Raw genomic sequence first — 16,685 nt, 5'->3', positions numbered from 1 at the left:
AAGAAAAAACTCTTCCGCGGTGCATTTTGCACGTTTTAAACCCGCTCAAAAGTGTCAATCTCCTTGTTTATTTAGATTAAGATTAAGTGCTGGCTCCTAATCAACACTTTGCGATAGTCTCACCTTCCAAATCTAATTACCGGGAGCAATTCATTAGTAGATGAGTCTGGGGGGCGGGGCCGTTCAAATTGAGGAGGAGGCGGGTGCGTGTGTTTGCTTGCACTGTCGATATGATGTCAGAATTAGCCCAGCTTCTTTATTACTGCCTCCCAAAGTTGTCCTTCGTATTGTAATGGGGCCGCATTGACATGTACGGACCTTTTAATGCAAAAAAAAAAAAATGGCGGCATTGGTGGGGGCGCGCTGCGCACTGTGAAGGAGGGGGGCGGGGGCGTCTTCATTGTATCTGAATGGCGTAGCTCAGTTCGCAGCTTTTGTTTGCAACTTCTTATTGTTATCAGCGTTACTTATCGTCAACAGTGGGCTTTGTCCCGGCAAATGGCCCCCCAATCAGCTGTCCATTTAGTTGCGGCCTAACCTGTGGGTGGGTATATATGGTAATGGTTGATGAGGAGGGGCGGGGATGGGGGGGCGAGGGAAGTGGGGGGGCCTTTTTTTTTTTTAACGACAATGTTTTGTTTTTAAGAGAGGAGTGTGTTTTGTGGGGACAGACAGACAGCTGAGAGGGAGGGGGAGAGGCAAGGGGAGGGGACCTAAGGGTTTAAGAGACTCCGCACACGTTTGGGACCCTCACTTCTTTTGCTGCACTTCAATCATTATCTTGGAGCGAAAAGAGCAGGATTAAACTTTTTTTTTTCATTTTATTTTTGGAAGTTTGTTGTATTTTTTTTGGTCTTACCAGCCATCATCATGATGTCCTACTTGAAGCAGCCCCCTTACACGGTGAACGGACTCAGTTTGTCCGCCCCTGGGGTGGATCTGCTGCACCCTTCCGTGGGATACCAAGGTAAATAATAAATATTGCATGCATTTCGTGACCCAATATGTGGTCGTTTTAATCATGTATGGTTCATTATATTTGCATACAGGCACACCTCGGAAGCAGCGGCGGGAAAGGACTACCTTCACCAGGGCCCAGCTGGACATACTGGAGAATCTGTTCATCAAGACCCGCTATCCGGACATCTTCATGAGGGAAGAAGTAGCCCTCAAGATCAACCTGCCTGAATCCAGAGTGCAGGTGAGACCGATAAAAAAAAAAACAGTAGGAAAAAATAAACATTAATGATGGGCTGCATTGTTCGTTTCACTTGTTCAATCAAAACAAGTCAATTACACTCAAGGCAATTCCCTCACTCATATCCCAAATAAATGCCTAAAATAAATAATTGTAATTGTTTCTTGTTACAATACTGAATTTGTGAGATGGTAGAATTCGGGCTCCTCAAAAACGTTAGATTTGTTTGTTGTTGAATTATTTCAGTCAGTCAAATAATTTAATGATAGTCTAATTTAGTGAGATCCACCAATATGACACTTGCATCATTCTGCAAATTTTTTTATCATCATCTAATGCATTTTGTTGTATTAAATACATGCATGATTGGTTACAACTGTTTCCTCACATACAGAGTTTTAAATTATATGTCTTTATAAATGTATGAAATATATACGAGTATTTCGAGTAAAAGTTATTTTTAGGGTTTAATGTAGAATAGTTTCTGCATATATGCAGGCATTTAAATCGAATTAATTGGTGGTAAAATTCTTGCATGTGTAAAAATAATGCAACTAATGTTTTTATTTGTAAATAAGCATTTGTGGTTTGAATATTGTTTTAGATTGAGGTGTTTTAGCATATAAAGTTTTAATATTTGGGAAATATTAATTGTGACAAGTATAATAGTTTTAGTAGAGTTTTGTTCCACGATAATGATGGTTTATCCCCTCCAGGTATGGTTCAAAAACCGAAGGGCCAAGCACCGCCAGCAGGCCCAGCAGACCCAAAGCGGAGCACCGAGCAAAGCGTCCAGCACCAAGCCAGTGAAAAAGAAGGCCTCCCCGGTGCGGGAGGCCAGCTCGGACAGCGGGGCGAGCGGCCAGTTCACGCCGCCCTCCAACGCCTCTCTGCCGGTCGTAAGCAGCGCAGCAGCACCGGTGTCCATCTGGAGCCCGGCTTCCATTTCGCCTCTATCCGACCCCATGTGCACTTCCTCGGCGTCCTCCTGCATGCAGCGCTCCTATCCGGTGACGTACACGCAAGCTACGTCGGCCTACAACCAGGGCTACACGGGCTCGTCGTCCTTTTTCCCCGGCATGGACTGCGGCTCGTATCTCTCTCCGATGCACCACCACCATCAGCTGAGCTCCGCTATGAGCCCAATGAGCGGTGGAAGCGGCAGTGGGGTGTCCAACCATCTGAGCCCGGCGTCGTCGCTCTCCTCATCGGCGTACGGCTACGGAGGCACCGCCGACTGCCTGGACTATAAAGACCAGACGGCTTCGTCCACATGGAAGCTCAACTTCAACGCGGATTGTTTGGATTATAAAGAGCAGCAAGCGGCGTGGAAGTTCCAGGTTTTGTGATCCGACTTCCACGCCCCGGAGGGGGGACTCCTCTTCTACCTCTGGCGGACAAAGCAGGACTGGGGCTTCTTTTTCTCCTTTTCGCCTGAGCAGTCACACTGCCAACTTTGATCAAGGACATGGAACGTTTCCCCAAATTAAGGGTGCAACTTTTTCTGGGAAGGGGGAAAAGTTTTAATAAGCTCATTATGAGTCATGATCAAAGTTGGTGTGTGCGAGACCTCTGATGGATGCACTACTTAATTTATGACAAATGTGTTTCAAACGAAAGACAATCAAAACTTTCCCCGTCTTCACCCAGTTTTGTTTTTTTCAATGTTATTCTGAAATCATCTCATCCTTTTTTTCCTATTTGTTTTCAAGCAGCTGTTTAATGACAAATTATTATAGTTAAAAGGGGACTATGCAGGTAAAGCTGTATTTAAAAGGACAGACACACCCTCAGTAATAAAAAGAAATAAATAAACATGAGCCAAGTTGCATGTGTACATATATGTGCTGTATTTGCTTTGTTTGTGACCTCTATTGCATTGCACATTTATGAGAAAAGACATATTGCAAAGATAGGGGGAAATAAGTCATCTGTGTAAATAAATAAAAAATCAGTTACCAGTCAGACAATTACCAGACAAAAAACATTATGAGAATAAAGTTAGGATGACATAGAAAGTCAGAAGACAAGTCAGAATTTTACAAGGCATGTTAGAAAAAGTCATAGTTATGGGAATAAAATCCAAGAATTGCAAGAATAAACAAAAACAAAAAAAAACAGGATAAAAGTTTCAATGAATGTTAGGAGAGTGATAGACAATTACAAGAATAATGGTGCAAAATCTGGAGAAAAAAAGTCAAGAACAAAGTCATAACACAAGAAGAAAAGAAGTAATAATATGAGACTAGAACTGTCACATCTTATGAGACGTCATCAGGATATATGGAAGAATTGACCGATTGAGAAAGTCATAATAGTATGAGAACTGTAAAAAGTTCAATAAAGTTATAAAATGGTGAAAAAAACAATGTTAAAGTCCACCTATGCACTTTACAGCTCACACACATTTATAATAGACTATAAACACTGAAGTACAGTACCGTTTTTTTCCGTGTATAGTGCGCCCCCATGTATAGTACGCACCCCTAAAAATGGCATGCTGATGCTGGAAAAAAGCTTGTACCCATGTATAATACGCACCCAATTTTTATGAATTTTTTTTAAAAAAATTTTTAATTTTTTTTTTTTTTTAAGTCCCAATGATCGTCACACACGCAGGGAGGCAATGGGTCCCATTTTTATAGTCTTTGGTATGGTCTTAACTAGGCTGGATGTAATTTTTTTTGTTGGCGTTGATTTCTCCGACTGCCCATAAACGCACCACCGCGCTCCGTGCGCATGGAGCGTGTTTGAAGTGAACAGCAGAGAAGAAAGGAACAAGGCAAAGTGTTGTGAAATAAAATATTACCTGTAATACGGATTTAGCCAACAAAAAAAATTACATCCAGCCTAGTTAAGACCATACCAAAGACTATAAAAATGGGACCCATTGCCTCCCTGCGTGTGTGACGATCATTGGGACTTAAAAAAAAAAAAGAAAAAAAAAATTTTAAAAAAATAATTTTTTTTTTTTTTTTTTTTGTACCCATGTATAATGCGCACCCCAGATTTTAGGACAATAAATTAGTAAAATTTTGCGCACTATACACGGAAAAAAACGGTACTTCAATTTCTCACCCAGCACCTCTTCCAATTCAAGAGCCGATTAATCGATAAAATCACTTCCATCTGCTGCAGGGATTAAGATTTTTTTATTTTTTTGGAGCTGTCTACGTGCGGATTATAGGCGAGGAGCGGCATGGCGCTATCGCTCTAATTAGGACGAGAGGACTGCTTTGTTGCCCGTTTGACCTCCAATTAGCAGCCAATGATACAGAAAGATGAGTCGGTCTCAAACGACGTTTGCATCAAAACGCGTCACTTCAAACAAACCTATACGAACATTTTTAGGGCCGAATTGAAAAGACGAGAAAAAGAACATCATTTTTTAAAACGTTGCCAGCCGTCACTGAACCCGATGGAGACATCGAAGTACGGCATCCAGAATCGATTTCAACAGGTGAAGACAAGATGGCAGCGGAGAGCAGAAAGTCAGGAGCGGTCCTCATCGAGCCAGACATGGGGAGAGCCCCCCCTCAGACCCTCTAGTATACATTGGCTTTTAATTAAGCACAAGCGCCACCAGAGGGGCCATATGGAGCCACCAGACGCGCTTCATTAATCCCCCGCTCGCTTGTGAGCATGGCAAACAATCAAGTAGAAGAGCAAGCCTCGGAAGCTTCTTTTGGCTGCCGCGCTTTTTTTTTTTGCTTTTGTTCCTGAGGCCAGGCTTTCCCAAGCGGACCCACTTGACCGCGGGTCTGGGAATTCCACACCGGATTCCCGACGGTGTCGAAGGTCACCTACACTCAACCGTTTGACATATACAATCGCAATTTGCAGGGTATTTCAAAAAAACAAAAATTGTTCACCAAAATCGTGTGAATTGTTTTAGATATGGCTGTTATTGAAAATAAAATTGCAATAATTACGAGAAACGTCAAAGACAAAAAAATCCATTGAACTTTTTTATTATATTTGTATTGACTTTTTTTTTTTCGTAAAACACCATTATGCTCCTATAAAATGAATTTCTCGTTGTTTAACTAAATGCTCCGGCTATATTTCAAGCAGGTTTGGGCTCATTCTTTTTATTCAAGCGGTGATCCTATAGAAAGACCACTTAACATGTCTCATAAGTGAAAGGTCAATTAGTGTCTGGGAGCGAGGAAAGGCGCGACGCCACACATCAAGAAACGTTTAAAACGGACAATTCTTGAATAAAGGTCCCATTGGGACGGACAAAGGGAGCGGGGGGGGGGCTGATATACACTTGTATAATTATGAGATCAGCTGTGTGACTTTGTTTTTTGTTGTTGTTGCAGAAACAAAAGAAAGGAGTGAAAGTAGACCGGGGCAACTGAGCAACTGTCAAAGGCGAGTAGCAGCAATGGCATTAAAAAGCGAACGTGGGCCAATTTTGTTGGTGAGAACACAACTGTAGACTATTGTTATGCATAAGTACGTGTCCTACATTCTAACACACATCAACACGGCAGCGCATACATAATTCATCGGCGATGACGACGACAACAACACTGCTGCTCCACTCGTGGAATCTCATTTGAATGTGCGAGACAATGGCGCTTGTGTGCCGCAGTGAGACGGTCCGTTGCAGAAATTCACGAGACGCAAAACGGCCGTCGCGGATTCAATTTGCAATTTACTGGATAGTAAGAACTATATTTGTGTATCCATTAGTCAACTCCCAAAAATGCCACTCACATATCTGTAGGAATAATCACACAGATTATTTTTTTATCATTAACACACAATGAAGTTAGGCGCTAATATATTAATGCTAAAACATACACAAATCCGATTCTGAGTTTCAAGAAAAATCCAGAATATGTAAAAAAAAAAAATACTCTAAATGTAATGCCTACTTAATGGTGCTTTCTATCCATTTAGCCATAATGGAACGGATTTACGAATGTTCCGCCAATAAAACACTCCCGCCCGTTTAACGAGTGACCATTAGCGGGTGCACATCATAAATCTCTTTATCAAAGAGCGACAGGGAGATGGCGAGAAACAGATGACATCAATTTAATCCTCAAAATCACATCCACGAGATGGGTGTGCCAAACAGATGTTAACGAAGTGACTTGCTAGCCTCGCTCCAGTCCTTTTATTTGTATTTTTTTTCCAATGCGAAATTGATTGTAGCGTTAAGTAAATTTGAGAAAATATTAGGAATTTAATTACTTAATACGATGTATTCTATCTGTGCGCAAAAGCACCTTTAAAATATTTATCGCCACTTTCCCATTACCAATTAAATTGATTGGAAGAGGCACAGTAAGGCGGCCATTTTTTTTAATTGGCGAAACACCTCTTTAGTCGCGTCGCTCGGTACACACCGGGTTTAAGGGGTACACAGTGTGTGCGGACAACACAGAGCTTTGTTGTGTGGATGTGGCTCAATCTCGTGAGCGTGTGCCCCGCGACGCAACCCCCGCAGCCGCCACACGCAGGGCCACCTGTTCTGGGATTAGAGAGCATGTGGATTACACGCGTCACAATAGAGGTATACAAACACAAATATGGACGCGCACCCGCAGACACGCGCGCGCAAAGCGGACAGGCTTCGCTCCTCGCTAATAGCATCTAATATTTGTCAATGCGCTTTGCTAGCATTTATTAGCGTGGCTATTTTAAATTATATGATCACTGACAAACCTTGTAACCGCAGCCTCCGAATACTTCATGACACACCTGTATTGCATTACATTATATATAATATATAATATCCTCTGGTAAACTTTTTTTGCAGAGTGCTATTTATAAAAATGAAATTCACTAATTACAAAATATTGCAGAAAAGAGGATTTGTGGGTCGGCCATGAATATATATTTTTTTAGGAATAAAACCACGGCCTCGGTTTCGATGGTCCCACATGTCTTCCTACAAAGTCTGATGGGGTTACTGAGACACACAAAAAGCGAGTCCGGTACTGTACACATACCCCTCGAGCACCTCTTCCCCCCGCCCACACCCCGATCCCTCCAAAAAGCCTCCCTACCCCGACCGCCACGGGGGTTGCCGGGTTTGTTTTGCTAATGACCCCATCCCGTTATGACCTCATTCAAGTTGCGCTGGGTAATTGGTGGCACACTGACACACTGTGGTGGTTTGACAGAAGGTGGGACAAGGAGGGGGGGGGGGGGGGGTTGTCTACGTCCCATTGTAAACACTCCTCCCTGACAAATAAGGTATTGTTATTGATGATTAACGGCAACGGTGTGACTTGACTGTGTGTCAGGCAAAGAAAAGAGAAAAGAAGGACAATGATGATCAATTCAGTGTAACAATGATTTTGATTACAGCGTCAAATTACTTCATCACTCGTTCAAAATGGTTGTTGCAACAACTTTGTTGACCCGTGGGCCACATAAGAACTACTTTGTTCCTCATTCCTCGACAACAATCCTACTTCATCATCTTGACATGACTCTTCTTCCCTGCTGTGACAGACAGCGGCCCCTTTTAACACGCGTGTAACACGGCGCAAAATTATACCCTTGAGATGTGAGCATGTGGTTGCGTGTGCGTGTTAAGTGGCGACAAGTCTCTTGTGAGAAAACGCCCGAGGTCATCCGCTGGGTATGCTATGTCTGTCACTTGTTCATTAGTCAAATGAATTCAAGTGCGTGCATCAATAATAATTAAAAAAAAAAACGACTGTGGTTGGATATCAGCTTTGATTAATGTGTTGAGTGTGTAATTAGCAGCACTTACCTCTCATTAATCAGATGCTTTCTTAATTAATTAGCATAAATAGTCTTCCCTGAAGTCTGCTCTATCCTGATGGCACTACATGACAAGATATATGGAGATTTTAGTTGTATAAAAATAAAAAATAAAATAAAATTACCAAGTACTTACAATGGTTGTGACACTCTTCTTCGTCTGTCAGCAGAACAGTATCATACTGACCCCTGGTGGCCAAGGCATAGCTGAAGGCAAAGCACAAAGAATTGAAGCATTAAATCATGTGGACAAACCTTATAATTCTTGACATTCTATTTATTAGTGTTAGTGAGTAGTTGTAAGTAGTAAAAACATTTTACAAAAATAGTCATGAATATTCACTGTAATTATGATTAGTGTTAAGGGTCATTTAATTCCTAATTTGGATTACGTCAGAGCGAAACACCACTGTAAATCGAATTCTGAACAAAATGATTTTGACTCGACTTTTTGTCCAATCTCACTGAATACGTGTGCATGCTCTTTCTGTCTATGAGTTTGCAATTATAATATTTTTCAGTGGTGGCCGCTGCAATAAAAGTCCCCCCCTTGCACTTCTTCCAATCAACCTCATCCTACTATCACAGCGGACAGGGTTCACTTGCAGAGAGACCAAGTGAGGGTATTACGGCGGGGAGAGAGAAAAGAGAGGCAGGCAGGGTATTATAAGCGAGCGGGGATGAGAGCAGTGAAGGCATTTGGAGTCTTTATTCGCCCGCCTAAGCCACGGGCTGCGCTCCCAATCCGATTGGTCGATAGGGCCAGCCATGTAAATGAAATGCAAAGCGGAGACAGACCCCTGACTTTGCCAATTTGCCAGGGCCCCCGCCTTGCCGTTGTCTTTATCGGTCCGTTTTCCTCACCACGTGGCGTCTTTTCATCCTCATCAGTATCACACTCTGCAGATTCTGATTCTTACTGTCTGGGAGATAACTATTTGTCTCGTTCCTCCGCCTTCTGCCTAGACGATGAACTCTGCACTTGTCTAATTTTCAGTTCCGAGAATTTAATCCACTCAAGATTTTCCTGGGAAAACTCCAGTAGTGATTAAGCATATGATCTTTCCGTGCGCGTTTGCTTGATGTTGCGTTCAAGGACTTGTCTGGTGGATTTTTCAAGCATAAACAATTTCTTCAAAAGCTGCAAAAAAAAAAAAAACTGTCAAAACACCATTATGTAGAATAAGTGGGACTAATTTAACATTCATTATTTAAGTTTAAGGTGTTCTGCTTCTAATTTCTCATCTGAACAGGGATTAGTTTATTTTTACACTTTAAGGACCGTTAAGAATTTTAAAATAATGTCAATGTATTTTGCATTCGTTGTCATTAATCAGTCAATTTAAAATGGAGTGGCCCCCACAAGCAGCTTCTGCTGACACTAAACTCTTCCCTGGGGAGGTCGTGTAGCAGTTTTTTGGGGGGAGACAATTTTAAGTGCAGACAAATGCAACAATCTGTCCCAGATTAAAAAATGCTGCCATAATCCCTGTAGTCCTGCCAATGACCTCAGATTGGTGCAGAGTGCTTTGATGAGGCCAGACCTAACTGAATGCCCTGGACCATGACTTGACCAATTGCGTTCTCCCCCAATTGGGCCTCATCGTTGTTGTATTAAATTGAAGATGGATCGGAAAGTTCACTCTAAAACACAAGGTCATGATGGCTCACGTGTAGTAGGCCTACTGAGGGTTACACAACAGAAAAGGAAGGAAGGAGCCTGTCATATACTGTGTATATTTACACGCACGCGCGCACACACGCACGTCATCATCGCCTTCTCGAACCCCACCCGTTACAAAACACACACACGCCAAGATGACAGCTCCAAGCTCCGTGGAGAATGAGTCTCGCTTGCATTACAATCGTGCAGGACAGATTCCATTAGCGCTATCTGAAATTGAGCACGGGGAGCGGAGGAGCGGCAGGAAGGCTTCGGCATTTGCGCTCTTATCAGAGCGGCGAGGGTGAGCGCTGACGCCGACGTCACTAATCCGGACGGTCGGGATGGAGCGCAAACACGTAGTCGTCACATACACGCGTGCGCTGATGAAAAGAAAAGTTGTTGCAAAAGAGAGTAGAGACAACAAGACCCCTGTGGAAGTGTTTTTTCTTTTCTTTTGGGGGACCACATCATGAGTCCTGATGCGTTTGGAAGCTTTCCACTCATACTTGGAGCTATTTACAGCAGCAGGCTGATGTGTTTTCATATCCGAAGATTCATGCTATTTTAGCTGATAAATATTTGTTATCAATGTTTAACATGTTTAATAAGTCTGCATAAATTTTGCAGCGCCAATAAGGCGTTTCCACGCATCCATCTTGGCAAGGTCAAACTAATATGTGGCTCTAAGCAAAGCTATACAAGAAATGGAAATAAAACTCCGTTCTCTACTACCCGTCTCTCCAAGACTCCTACTGTAGTACAGCAGGAGCGCCCTCTTGTGGCTACATCTTAAATCTATCCATCTACTCTATAATGAGCATCACGGCAAAGTAAATCAAAGCAAGAAAAAAAAGTGTGACAAACTGACGAATATCATAATAAAACACTCAACAAGATATTTAACATTAATTATTGCTAAATTTTGATAAAAGTTCACTGACTTATTTCTTGTTTGAAACACATACCTGTATCTTGTCCGTGTCTTTTGATTTTTGACAACCCCTATGAAAAAGATAAGATAATATCTTGTTACTTCTAGAACGACATCACTTAGTCATACAATGTTATTAAAGCTTGCCTTTCAGCCTAAAAATAGACCTCCAAACTTACTATTCAAACAGTTTACTATTGAACTTTTCAACTCGTTAACACCCATGCGGAAGTAAACTTTTACTAGCTGCTCTATGAACCTTTTACCAGTAGAGAGCGCTAATGGACCATTCGACATGTATTTATTTTTCATCTTGTAGCAAAACGTTCGAAAACGATGTGCCCGTAAATAATCGTTATGAACAGGTGATTTTAAACGATTAAGTTGTAAACAGAAACTATCGTTAAACTTACTTTATAACGAATATTTCACTGTCAAGCACAGGTTATCTATAATACTCGTCTTAGTTTGGTGAGTACACCGGCTATTATTATTAAGGACATCTTCTTCGGGGCGACTCTAGTAGCCAGATATCGTTTTGTGGTACACAGCGACACCTACTGTACAGGAGAGACATAGATGCCAATAGGCGTCACTGATTTCCAAATGTAATTTTTTTTGGGGTGAGTAGTAAAATAAAATAATGAAATTAATGAGTAAATGAGACATTTATTTCAAATATAACACAAAAAGTAAATACAGCCCCAAAAGACTACCCAAGTGCATAAGGAAGTAACTGTTAAATGTTTTGATATCACATCATGAGTCCTATTCTTGAAATAACTCATACACGCACACACACACAAAAAAACACATTAAAAGTTGTTAGACGAGTGAAAAGGTGTAAACAACTCACGGAGTCTGACTGTAACAGTTATGAGCGTGCTTATACAGCTAAGGCAGTAACGACAACAGACGAAATCAGTTACATCATTCCATCCGTTCATTATCGCTTATCCTTTGACTTGACTTGGCATGGATATTTGCCAAAAATTTCAACAACATTTTAACTGTTGTGCGCCTCAATTCAAGATGAATACAGCAGCTAAAAGTAACAAAATAAGTTGACTTTTTTTAGCGTGACTCAATATATGCGAACCAGTGTAAATTGACTGTTGCAGCTCTTGTCTATAAAATACACAGCAATATACTTTCAAGAGTTATTTGATTTTAAAAACTATAAAATATAAAAGCCCTATTCCTGACCATACCGAGTCTCCAGCCAACTATAAAAATGTATCACAACGTGATATTACACAAAATATCCTTTTGATGAGCATTTAACAGTGTAGTTGTTAGGTCTAAATACCATCAGACATTAAACCACACACTGGAAGGAAGAGGAGAAAAAAACCAGAACAGGTTTACTCGCGAGGAGAACGATAGAGAGAGGAAACTCGGTTACAATCTCCATCAATTCTGAGTTCTCCCTCCACGTGCTCCTCTTTTTAATGTTTTGGTTTCCCTGGTTACAGAAGCGTTGCTACACTAAAGGGAGGGGAGATTGTGTCTGTAGCAACGCTGATTAGCAAAAGAATGTAGTGTGGTGTGAATTAGCACTTCATTGTCGGCCCGTGACCCCCGCAGAGTTTGTCCATCTGTTCTTCTCCAGTTGTTGTCATGGCCGAGTTGTCCGCGAGCAAGATCAGATAACTCCTGTGGAACAATGCAACTAAACCTTGGCTAGACTTTATCTACTTAGTAAATCAACACGCAATAAGAATGAGTGACTTGTCCTAAACACTTTAACAAACATTGAGTAAATATGGGATAACTTGTAACCATCTATGAACCAAACCTACAGTTAACTAAAAGGAATTAAGTTTCTTTCAACCAAATAAGAACATTTCGCCTATGCAAATAAGCTCTGCTCATTGTTAGTGAAGGCCTCTTACAGAAACAAAAACACACAGATAACATAAAGACAGGAAGGTTACATATGGCTGACAGAGATCAAAAGACTTCCCTGTCACTAAAGAGAAATAACCTAGATGAAAGTAAAGCCATAAACTAATAAATGACAAGGCTTTACTTAAATTATTCCAACAGTAGTACAAGTTCAACATGTCACCTTTGGTACATTAGCTGCTTCATTCCTTTTTTGGCTGCTCGATGAGTTTACCCTTGTGGTACTTCTGTCCAATCCCATAGGGGACATGAGCGGAGATAGTGCCTAGTTCCTTAGCGCCCTCAATATGGAACATCTCGTCGTCAAAGTAGATGTGCGGTTTTATCTTTTGCAGCAGGGGCCCTTTAGGGGCTCCGGCCAGGAAAAGAGCCTCGTCAATCTCCAGGCCCCAACTGCGGAGGGTCTTCAGCACCCGAGCTCCTGAGCTGGCGGCGCTCCGGGCTGTGACGAGGAAGGTTCTTATGGGGCAATCCAAACGCTCGTTTTTGGCGTAGAATTTTCTTTGGAGTTTCCCCAAAGCCTCCAGGAAGCACTTCAAGGGACCCTAAAAAGTGTTGAGTTGATTGACATGACGTCAATGTCAAACCAAGATTACAATTAGTGTCCAACTAATATAACCGATGTTATATTAGACTCGAGCAGATACCTGAGCAAGTGGTTTATTCTCAAATTTCTTCTCGTGCTCAAAGAAGCTGTCCAAGCCGCTTTGCTTAACGATGATCTCCGACTCATCTGAGAAAAGGACGGCGTCGCCATCGAAAGCCACCCTCAGCTGATTGTCGCACAGGTCGTTCTCCGTATCGCGCATGAACATCGTTGCCGCTGCGATGCCTGAAGCAGAAGCATTTAAAAAAAGATGTGTAAAATAAATCCGCATATAAAAGGACAATGTGATCTTCACATACCTTCATCAATGGCCTCTGTGACCTTCTCAGCATCTTTGGAGAGATACAGATTGGTCATGTAAGCTTTCAGGTAGCCTATTGGACTTTTCCCTCCGGTCATACAAAATCTCTCGATGGTCAAGTCTGAAAAAAAAAAGTTCAAAATTGTTAGCAGATCAGCACAGTTCTGTATGAAACCAAAAGCCGGCGTACCGTAGTGATTGATGCTGTTGATGAGGCGCACTCCGACTTGAGCGTGGTTGTTGGTCATGAGGACAATGTCGAACAACTCCTCGCCGTCTGGGTAGAGCTCTCTCAACCGAGAGTTGACTGTCATCAAAGCCTGCACGTTGTCATAAAAAAAAAAGATAATCGGTAACTTGGGGTTAGCCCTGATTGCTCTATACAACATGCAACTTCCTGATGTTATGCAATCAAGATATTTCAAAAATGTGCTTTGGAAAGAGAACATCAAGTCACCGAAAAGTGTGCACCAAAGTATTCAAATAATTTTAAAACCCCTGAAGATGCATACACTTATTTTGCATAAAAATAAATCTTTCCTCATTCGAAACATATTTTGATGTCAGTGGTGGATCTTGAATTTCAGGTTGAGATGCCTGGAAACCCTCGGGTGAATTAATACGACTTGATTGGCTGCCTGGCAACGTGATTCACAACTTACGAGTCGATCAGCATCACAAAACTAGATCGGGTTACAATCGGGATGGTACTGTGTACTGTACATACAGCTGTGAGACCAACTGAAGCATTTCAAGCACCCTGCAAATATGCATTACCATGCAGAGGCTTGCTGTCAAATGCCTGCCAGCTCACCTTGACAAATGGGAAAGCAGGTCCCGGCTTCAAAGGCTCATTCTCGTGTTCCACCTGATAGGCAACGTAGCTTTCAACTCCTTCCGTTTCGTAGACGAGCCTCTCCGCCTTCATTTTGAAGAGGGTTCGGGAGGACACAGCGACGGTGACAGCATTTTTGGGTTTAGGCTGGTGCAATCAAAGTAGTAACATGAGTACAACCACAAGTAAAAACTTTCAAAACAAAACTGTCATTTCGCTTTTTCGAACTGACAGACTCTAATATAATAAATACATCAACGCTTCACCTATAAATTTACCGGTCTCGGTTTGTTCGTTTGGAGGTTTTCAAAATCCGCTTTGGCAGCCACCCAGTCTTTCTCCTCCTCTTTCTCCTCTGCGTTATCTTCCACTTGTCTTGACTCGTTGATCTTTATATCACACATCTTCCAAAAGGAAAATAAATTGTTTTGCCAAAGAGCTTTGAGTAAAAGTCAGTCAGGGACAACTGTGAGAAGAAAGAAAAATGGGAAAAATATAAGTTTGCGGAAGGGTAACAAAAGTGGATGGGCGTGTCGTGGCACGCATTGAGCAAGAGGCGGAAACCTTAGCCGTGCGGCAGAAAGTACATGCTTATTTTTAATTAAAAAAAAAAACTCACTTTTGTGCTAGTTAATTTCTACGGAAGAGGATTAGGGCCAGTGAAGAAAAAAAAAACGAGGGGTGACAGGATTCTGACTTTTTTTCTCAGAATTCTGACTTTAAAGTGGGAATTCTGACTTTATTCTCATAAAGTCAGAATTCCCACTTTAAAGTCAGAATTCTGAGAATAAAGTCAGAATTCTGACTTTAAAGTCAGAATTCCCAATTTCTGCTATTAGCGCTTCTTCCCAGGTTTCCATCCCATAAATGACAAAGGATTGGAATTCCCCAAATTAAGCCTGCAATTAAATGCAATTAGATATTAAAACAAAAAATTTGAACACTTTCGTAAATGTTCATAAATTTCATGTAAGCTGGCACGAGCATCTGTCAGGCGTGAAAATCTGCTTCTATTTCTATTTCTCAACTTCTTTCACCAGGCGGTGGGAGGAACTGCGGCGTTCATGAGCTCATCTGCGCACGACGAGGTAACAACGCAAAGCAAACATGATACGTCTCCATTTTCCCCTCATGTTGACACACTTTTGATTTTGGACTTGGTTGGGTTGACATGTTGCTAAATTATGAATGACGTATCAAGTTTAAATTCAGCAATAAAGAGATAGCGGCGTGTTCATGATTTATTTAGAGTGGAAGTTTTGTACCTGAGGGACATGTGTAAGCAACCATTAGCTCCTTTTTAAACAAGCATGTCTTATTTTCCTGCACCATTGAATAATCTAATAAAAACAGAATGCGGCATCACATTAATAAAATTTGCCTAAATTCATATTCAATGACATCACCTAATAATGGCAATAATATTGCAGGTCTCTAGAAAAGCTGCCAGTTCAAGATGTTGGAATTTTTACATACACTCATTAAAAATTATACAAAAATAATTTTACATAAATATTTTTGTCTTATTGATTTGGTATAAACTAAATGTGTGGCATCACATTAATAAAATTAGCATACATTCAATGACATCATCTAATAATGGCAACTATATTGCAGGTCTCTAGAAAAGCTGCAAGTTCTAGATGTGGGAATTTTTACATACACTCATTAAAAATTATACAAAAATAATTTTACATCAATATTTTAGTCTTATTGGTTTGGTTTAAACTAAAATAAAGGCAAATTAGGTGTTTCTTTTTTGGCACCATACAAATAATGGGTGTTACATATTTGTAAATAAAAATGGGATGTTTTTAAGGTCGACTCCCTGCATCTCCACTTTCCAGCCTACAAGGGCTCTCCAAGACTCCTACTGTAGTACAGCAGGAGCGCCCTCTTGTGGCTACATCTTAAATCTATCATCTACTATATAATGAGCATCACGGCAAAGTAAATCAAAGCAAAAAAAAAAAAAAGTGCTAAATTTTGATAAAAGTTCACTGACTTATTTCTTGTTTGAAACACATACCTGTATCTTGTCCGTGTCTTTCGATTTTTGACAACCCCTATGAAAAAGATAAGATAATATCTTGTTACTTCTAGAACGACATCACTTAGTCATACAATGTTATTAAAGCTTGACTTTCAGCCTAAAAATAGACCTCCGTACTTACTATTCAAACAGTTTACTATTCAAACTTTTCAACTCGTTAACACCCATGCGGAAGTAAACTTTTACTAGCTGCTCTATGAACCTTTTACCAGTAGAGAGCGCTAATGCTGCCATTCGACATGTATTTATTTTTCATCTTGTAGCAAAACGTTCGAAAACGATGAGCCCGTAAATAATCGTAATGACCACGTGATTTTAAACGATTAAGTTGTAAACAGAAACTATCGTTAAACTTACTTTATAACGATTTTTTTACTGTCAAGCACAGGTTATCCCATAATAATCGTCTTAGTTTGATGAGTATACCGGCTAT

At 41.0% G+C, this 16,685-nt stretch overlaps 2 protein-coding genes and 1 long non-coding RNA gene across 7 annotated transcripts; 1 reads left to right on the top strand and 2 right to left on the bottom strand.

The window, feature by feature from the left end:
* The first annotated feature begins 758 nt into the window (after positions 1-758).
* Positions 759-3,018, top strand: LOC133146874 (homeobox protein OTX2-like). Its single transcript, XM_061270952.1, has 3 exons — positions 759-967; positions 1,050-1,201; positions 1,915-3,018. The coding sequence occupies exons 1-3, from the start codon at positions 871-873 to the stop codon at positions 2,545-2,547; spliced, it is 882 nt and encodes a 293-aa protein (XP_061126936.1). The 5' UTR covers positions 759-870; the 3' UTR covers positions 2,548-3,018.
* Positions 3,019-4,190: 1,172 nt separating this feature from the next.
* LOC133146876 (uncharacterized) lies at positions 4,191-16,603 on the bottom strand. Of its 2 annotated transcripts, none has more exons than XR_009711446.1 (4): positions 16,374-16,603; positions 10,583-10,619; positions 8,088-8,158; positions 4,191-8,015 (listed from the first exon to the last, which is right to left on the bottom strand). It is a non-coding gene; the product is annotated as an uncharacterized LOC133146876 (long non-coding RNA). The 2 variants fall into 2 exon arrangements; XR_009711445.1 differs by lacking the exon at positions 16,374-16,603 and adding an exon at positions 10,728-10,948.
* Positions 11,198-16,265, bottom strand: LOC133146872 (cytosolic 5'-nucleotidase 1A-like). 4 transcript variants are annotated; one of them, XM_061270948.1, is made up of 6 exons: positions 16,229-16,265; positions 14,478-14,665; positions 14,179-14,346; positions 13,363-13,684; positions 13,104-13,288; positions 11,198-13,001 (listed from the first exon to the last, which is right to left on the bottom strand). In XM_061270948.1, exons 2-6 carry the CDS (start codon positions 14,601-14,603, stop codon positions 12,639-12,641), a joined length of 1,164 nt encoding a protein of 387 aa, XP_061126932.1. In that variant the 5' UTR covers positions 14,604-14,665; positions 16,229-16,265; the 3' UTR covers positions 11,198-12,638. The 4 variants fall into 4 exon arrangements, with proteins under 4 accessions (XP_061126932.1, XP_061126933.1, XP_061126934.1 ...); XM_061270949.1 differs by lacking the exon at positions 16,229-16,265 and having other exon boundaries at positions 13,363-13,485; positions 13,555-13,684; XM_061270950.1 differs by lacking the exon at positions 16,229-16,265 and having other exon boundaries at positions 13,363-13,485; positions 13,555-13,684; positions 14,466-14,608.
* Positions 16,604-16,685: the final 82 nt, after the last annotated feature.

The sequence above is a fragment of the Syngnathus typhle genome, linkage group LG22 (assembly GCF_033458585.1).
Source record: "Syngnathus typhle isolate RoL2023-S1 ecotype Sweden linkage group LG22, RoL_Styp_1.0, whole genome shotgun sequence".
Classification (NCBI taxonomy): Eukaryota; Metazoa; Chordata; class Actinopteri; order Syngnathiformes; family Syngnathidae; genus Syngnathus; species Syngnathus typhle.
The sequence above is the reverse complement of the archived record's forward strand: the minus strand, read 5'-3'. Positions and strand labels throughout refer to the sequence as shown.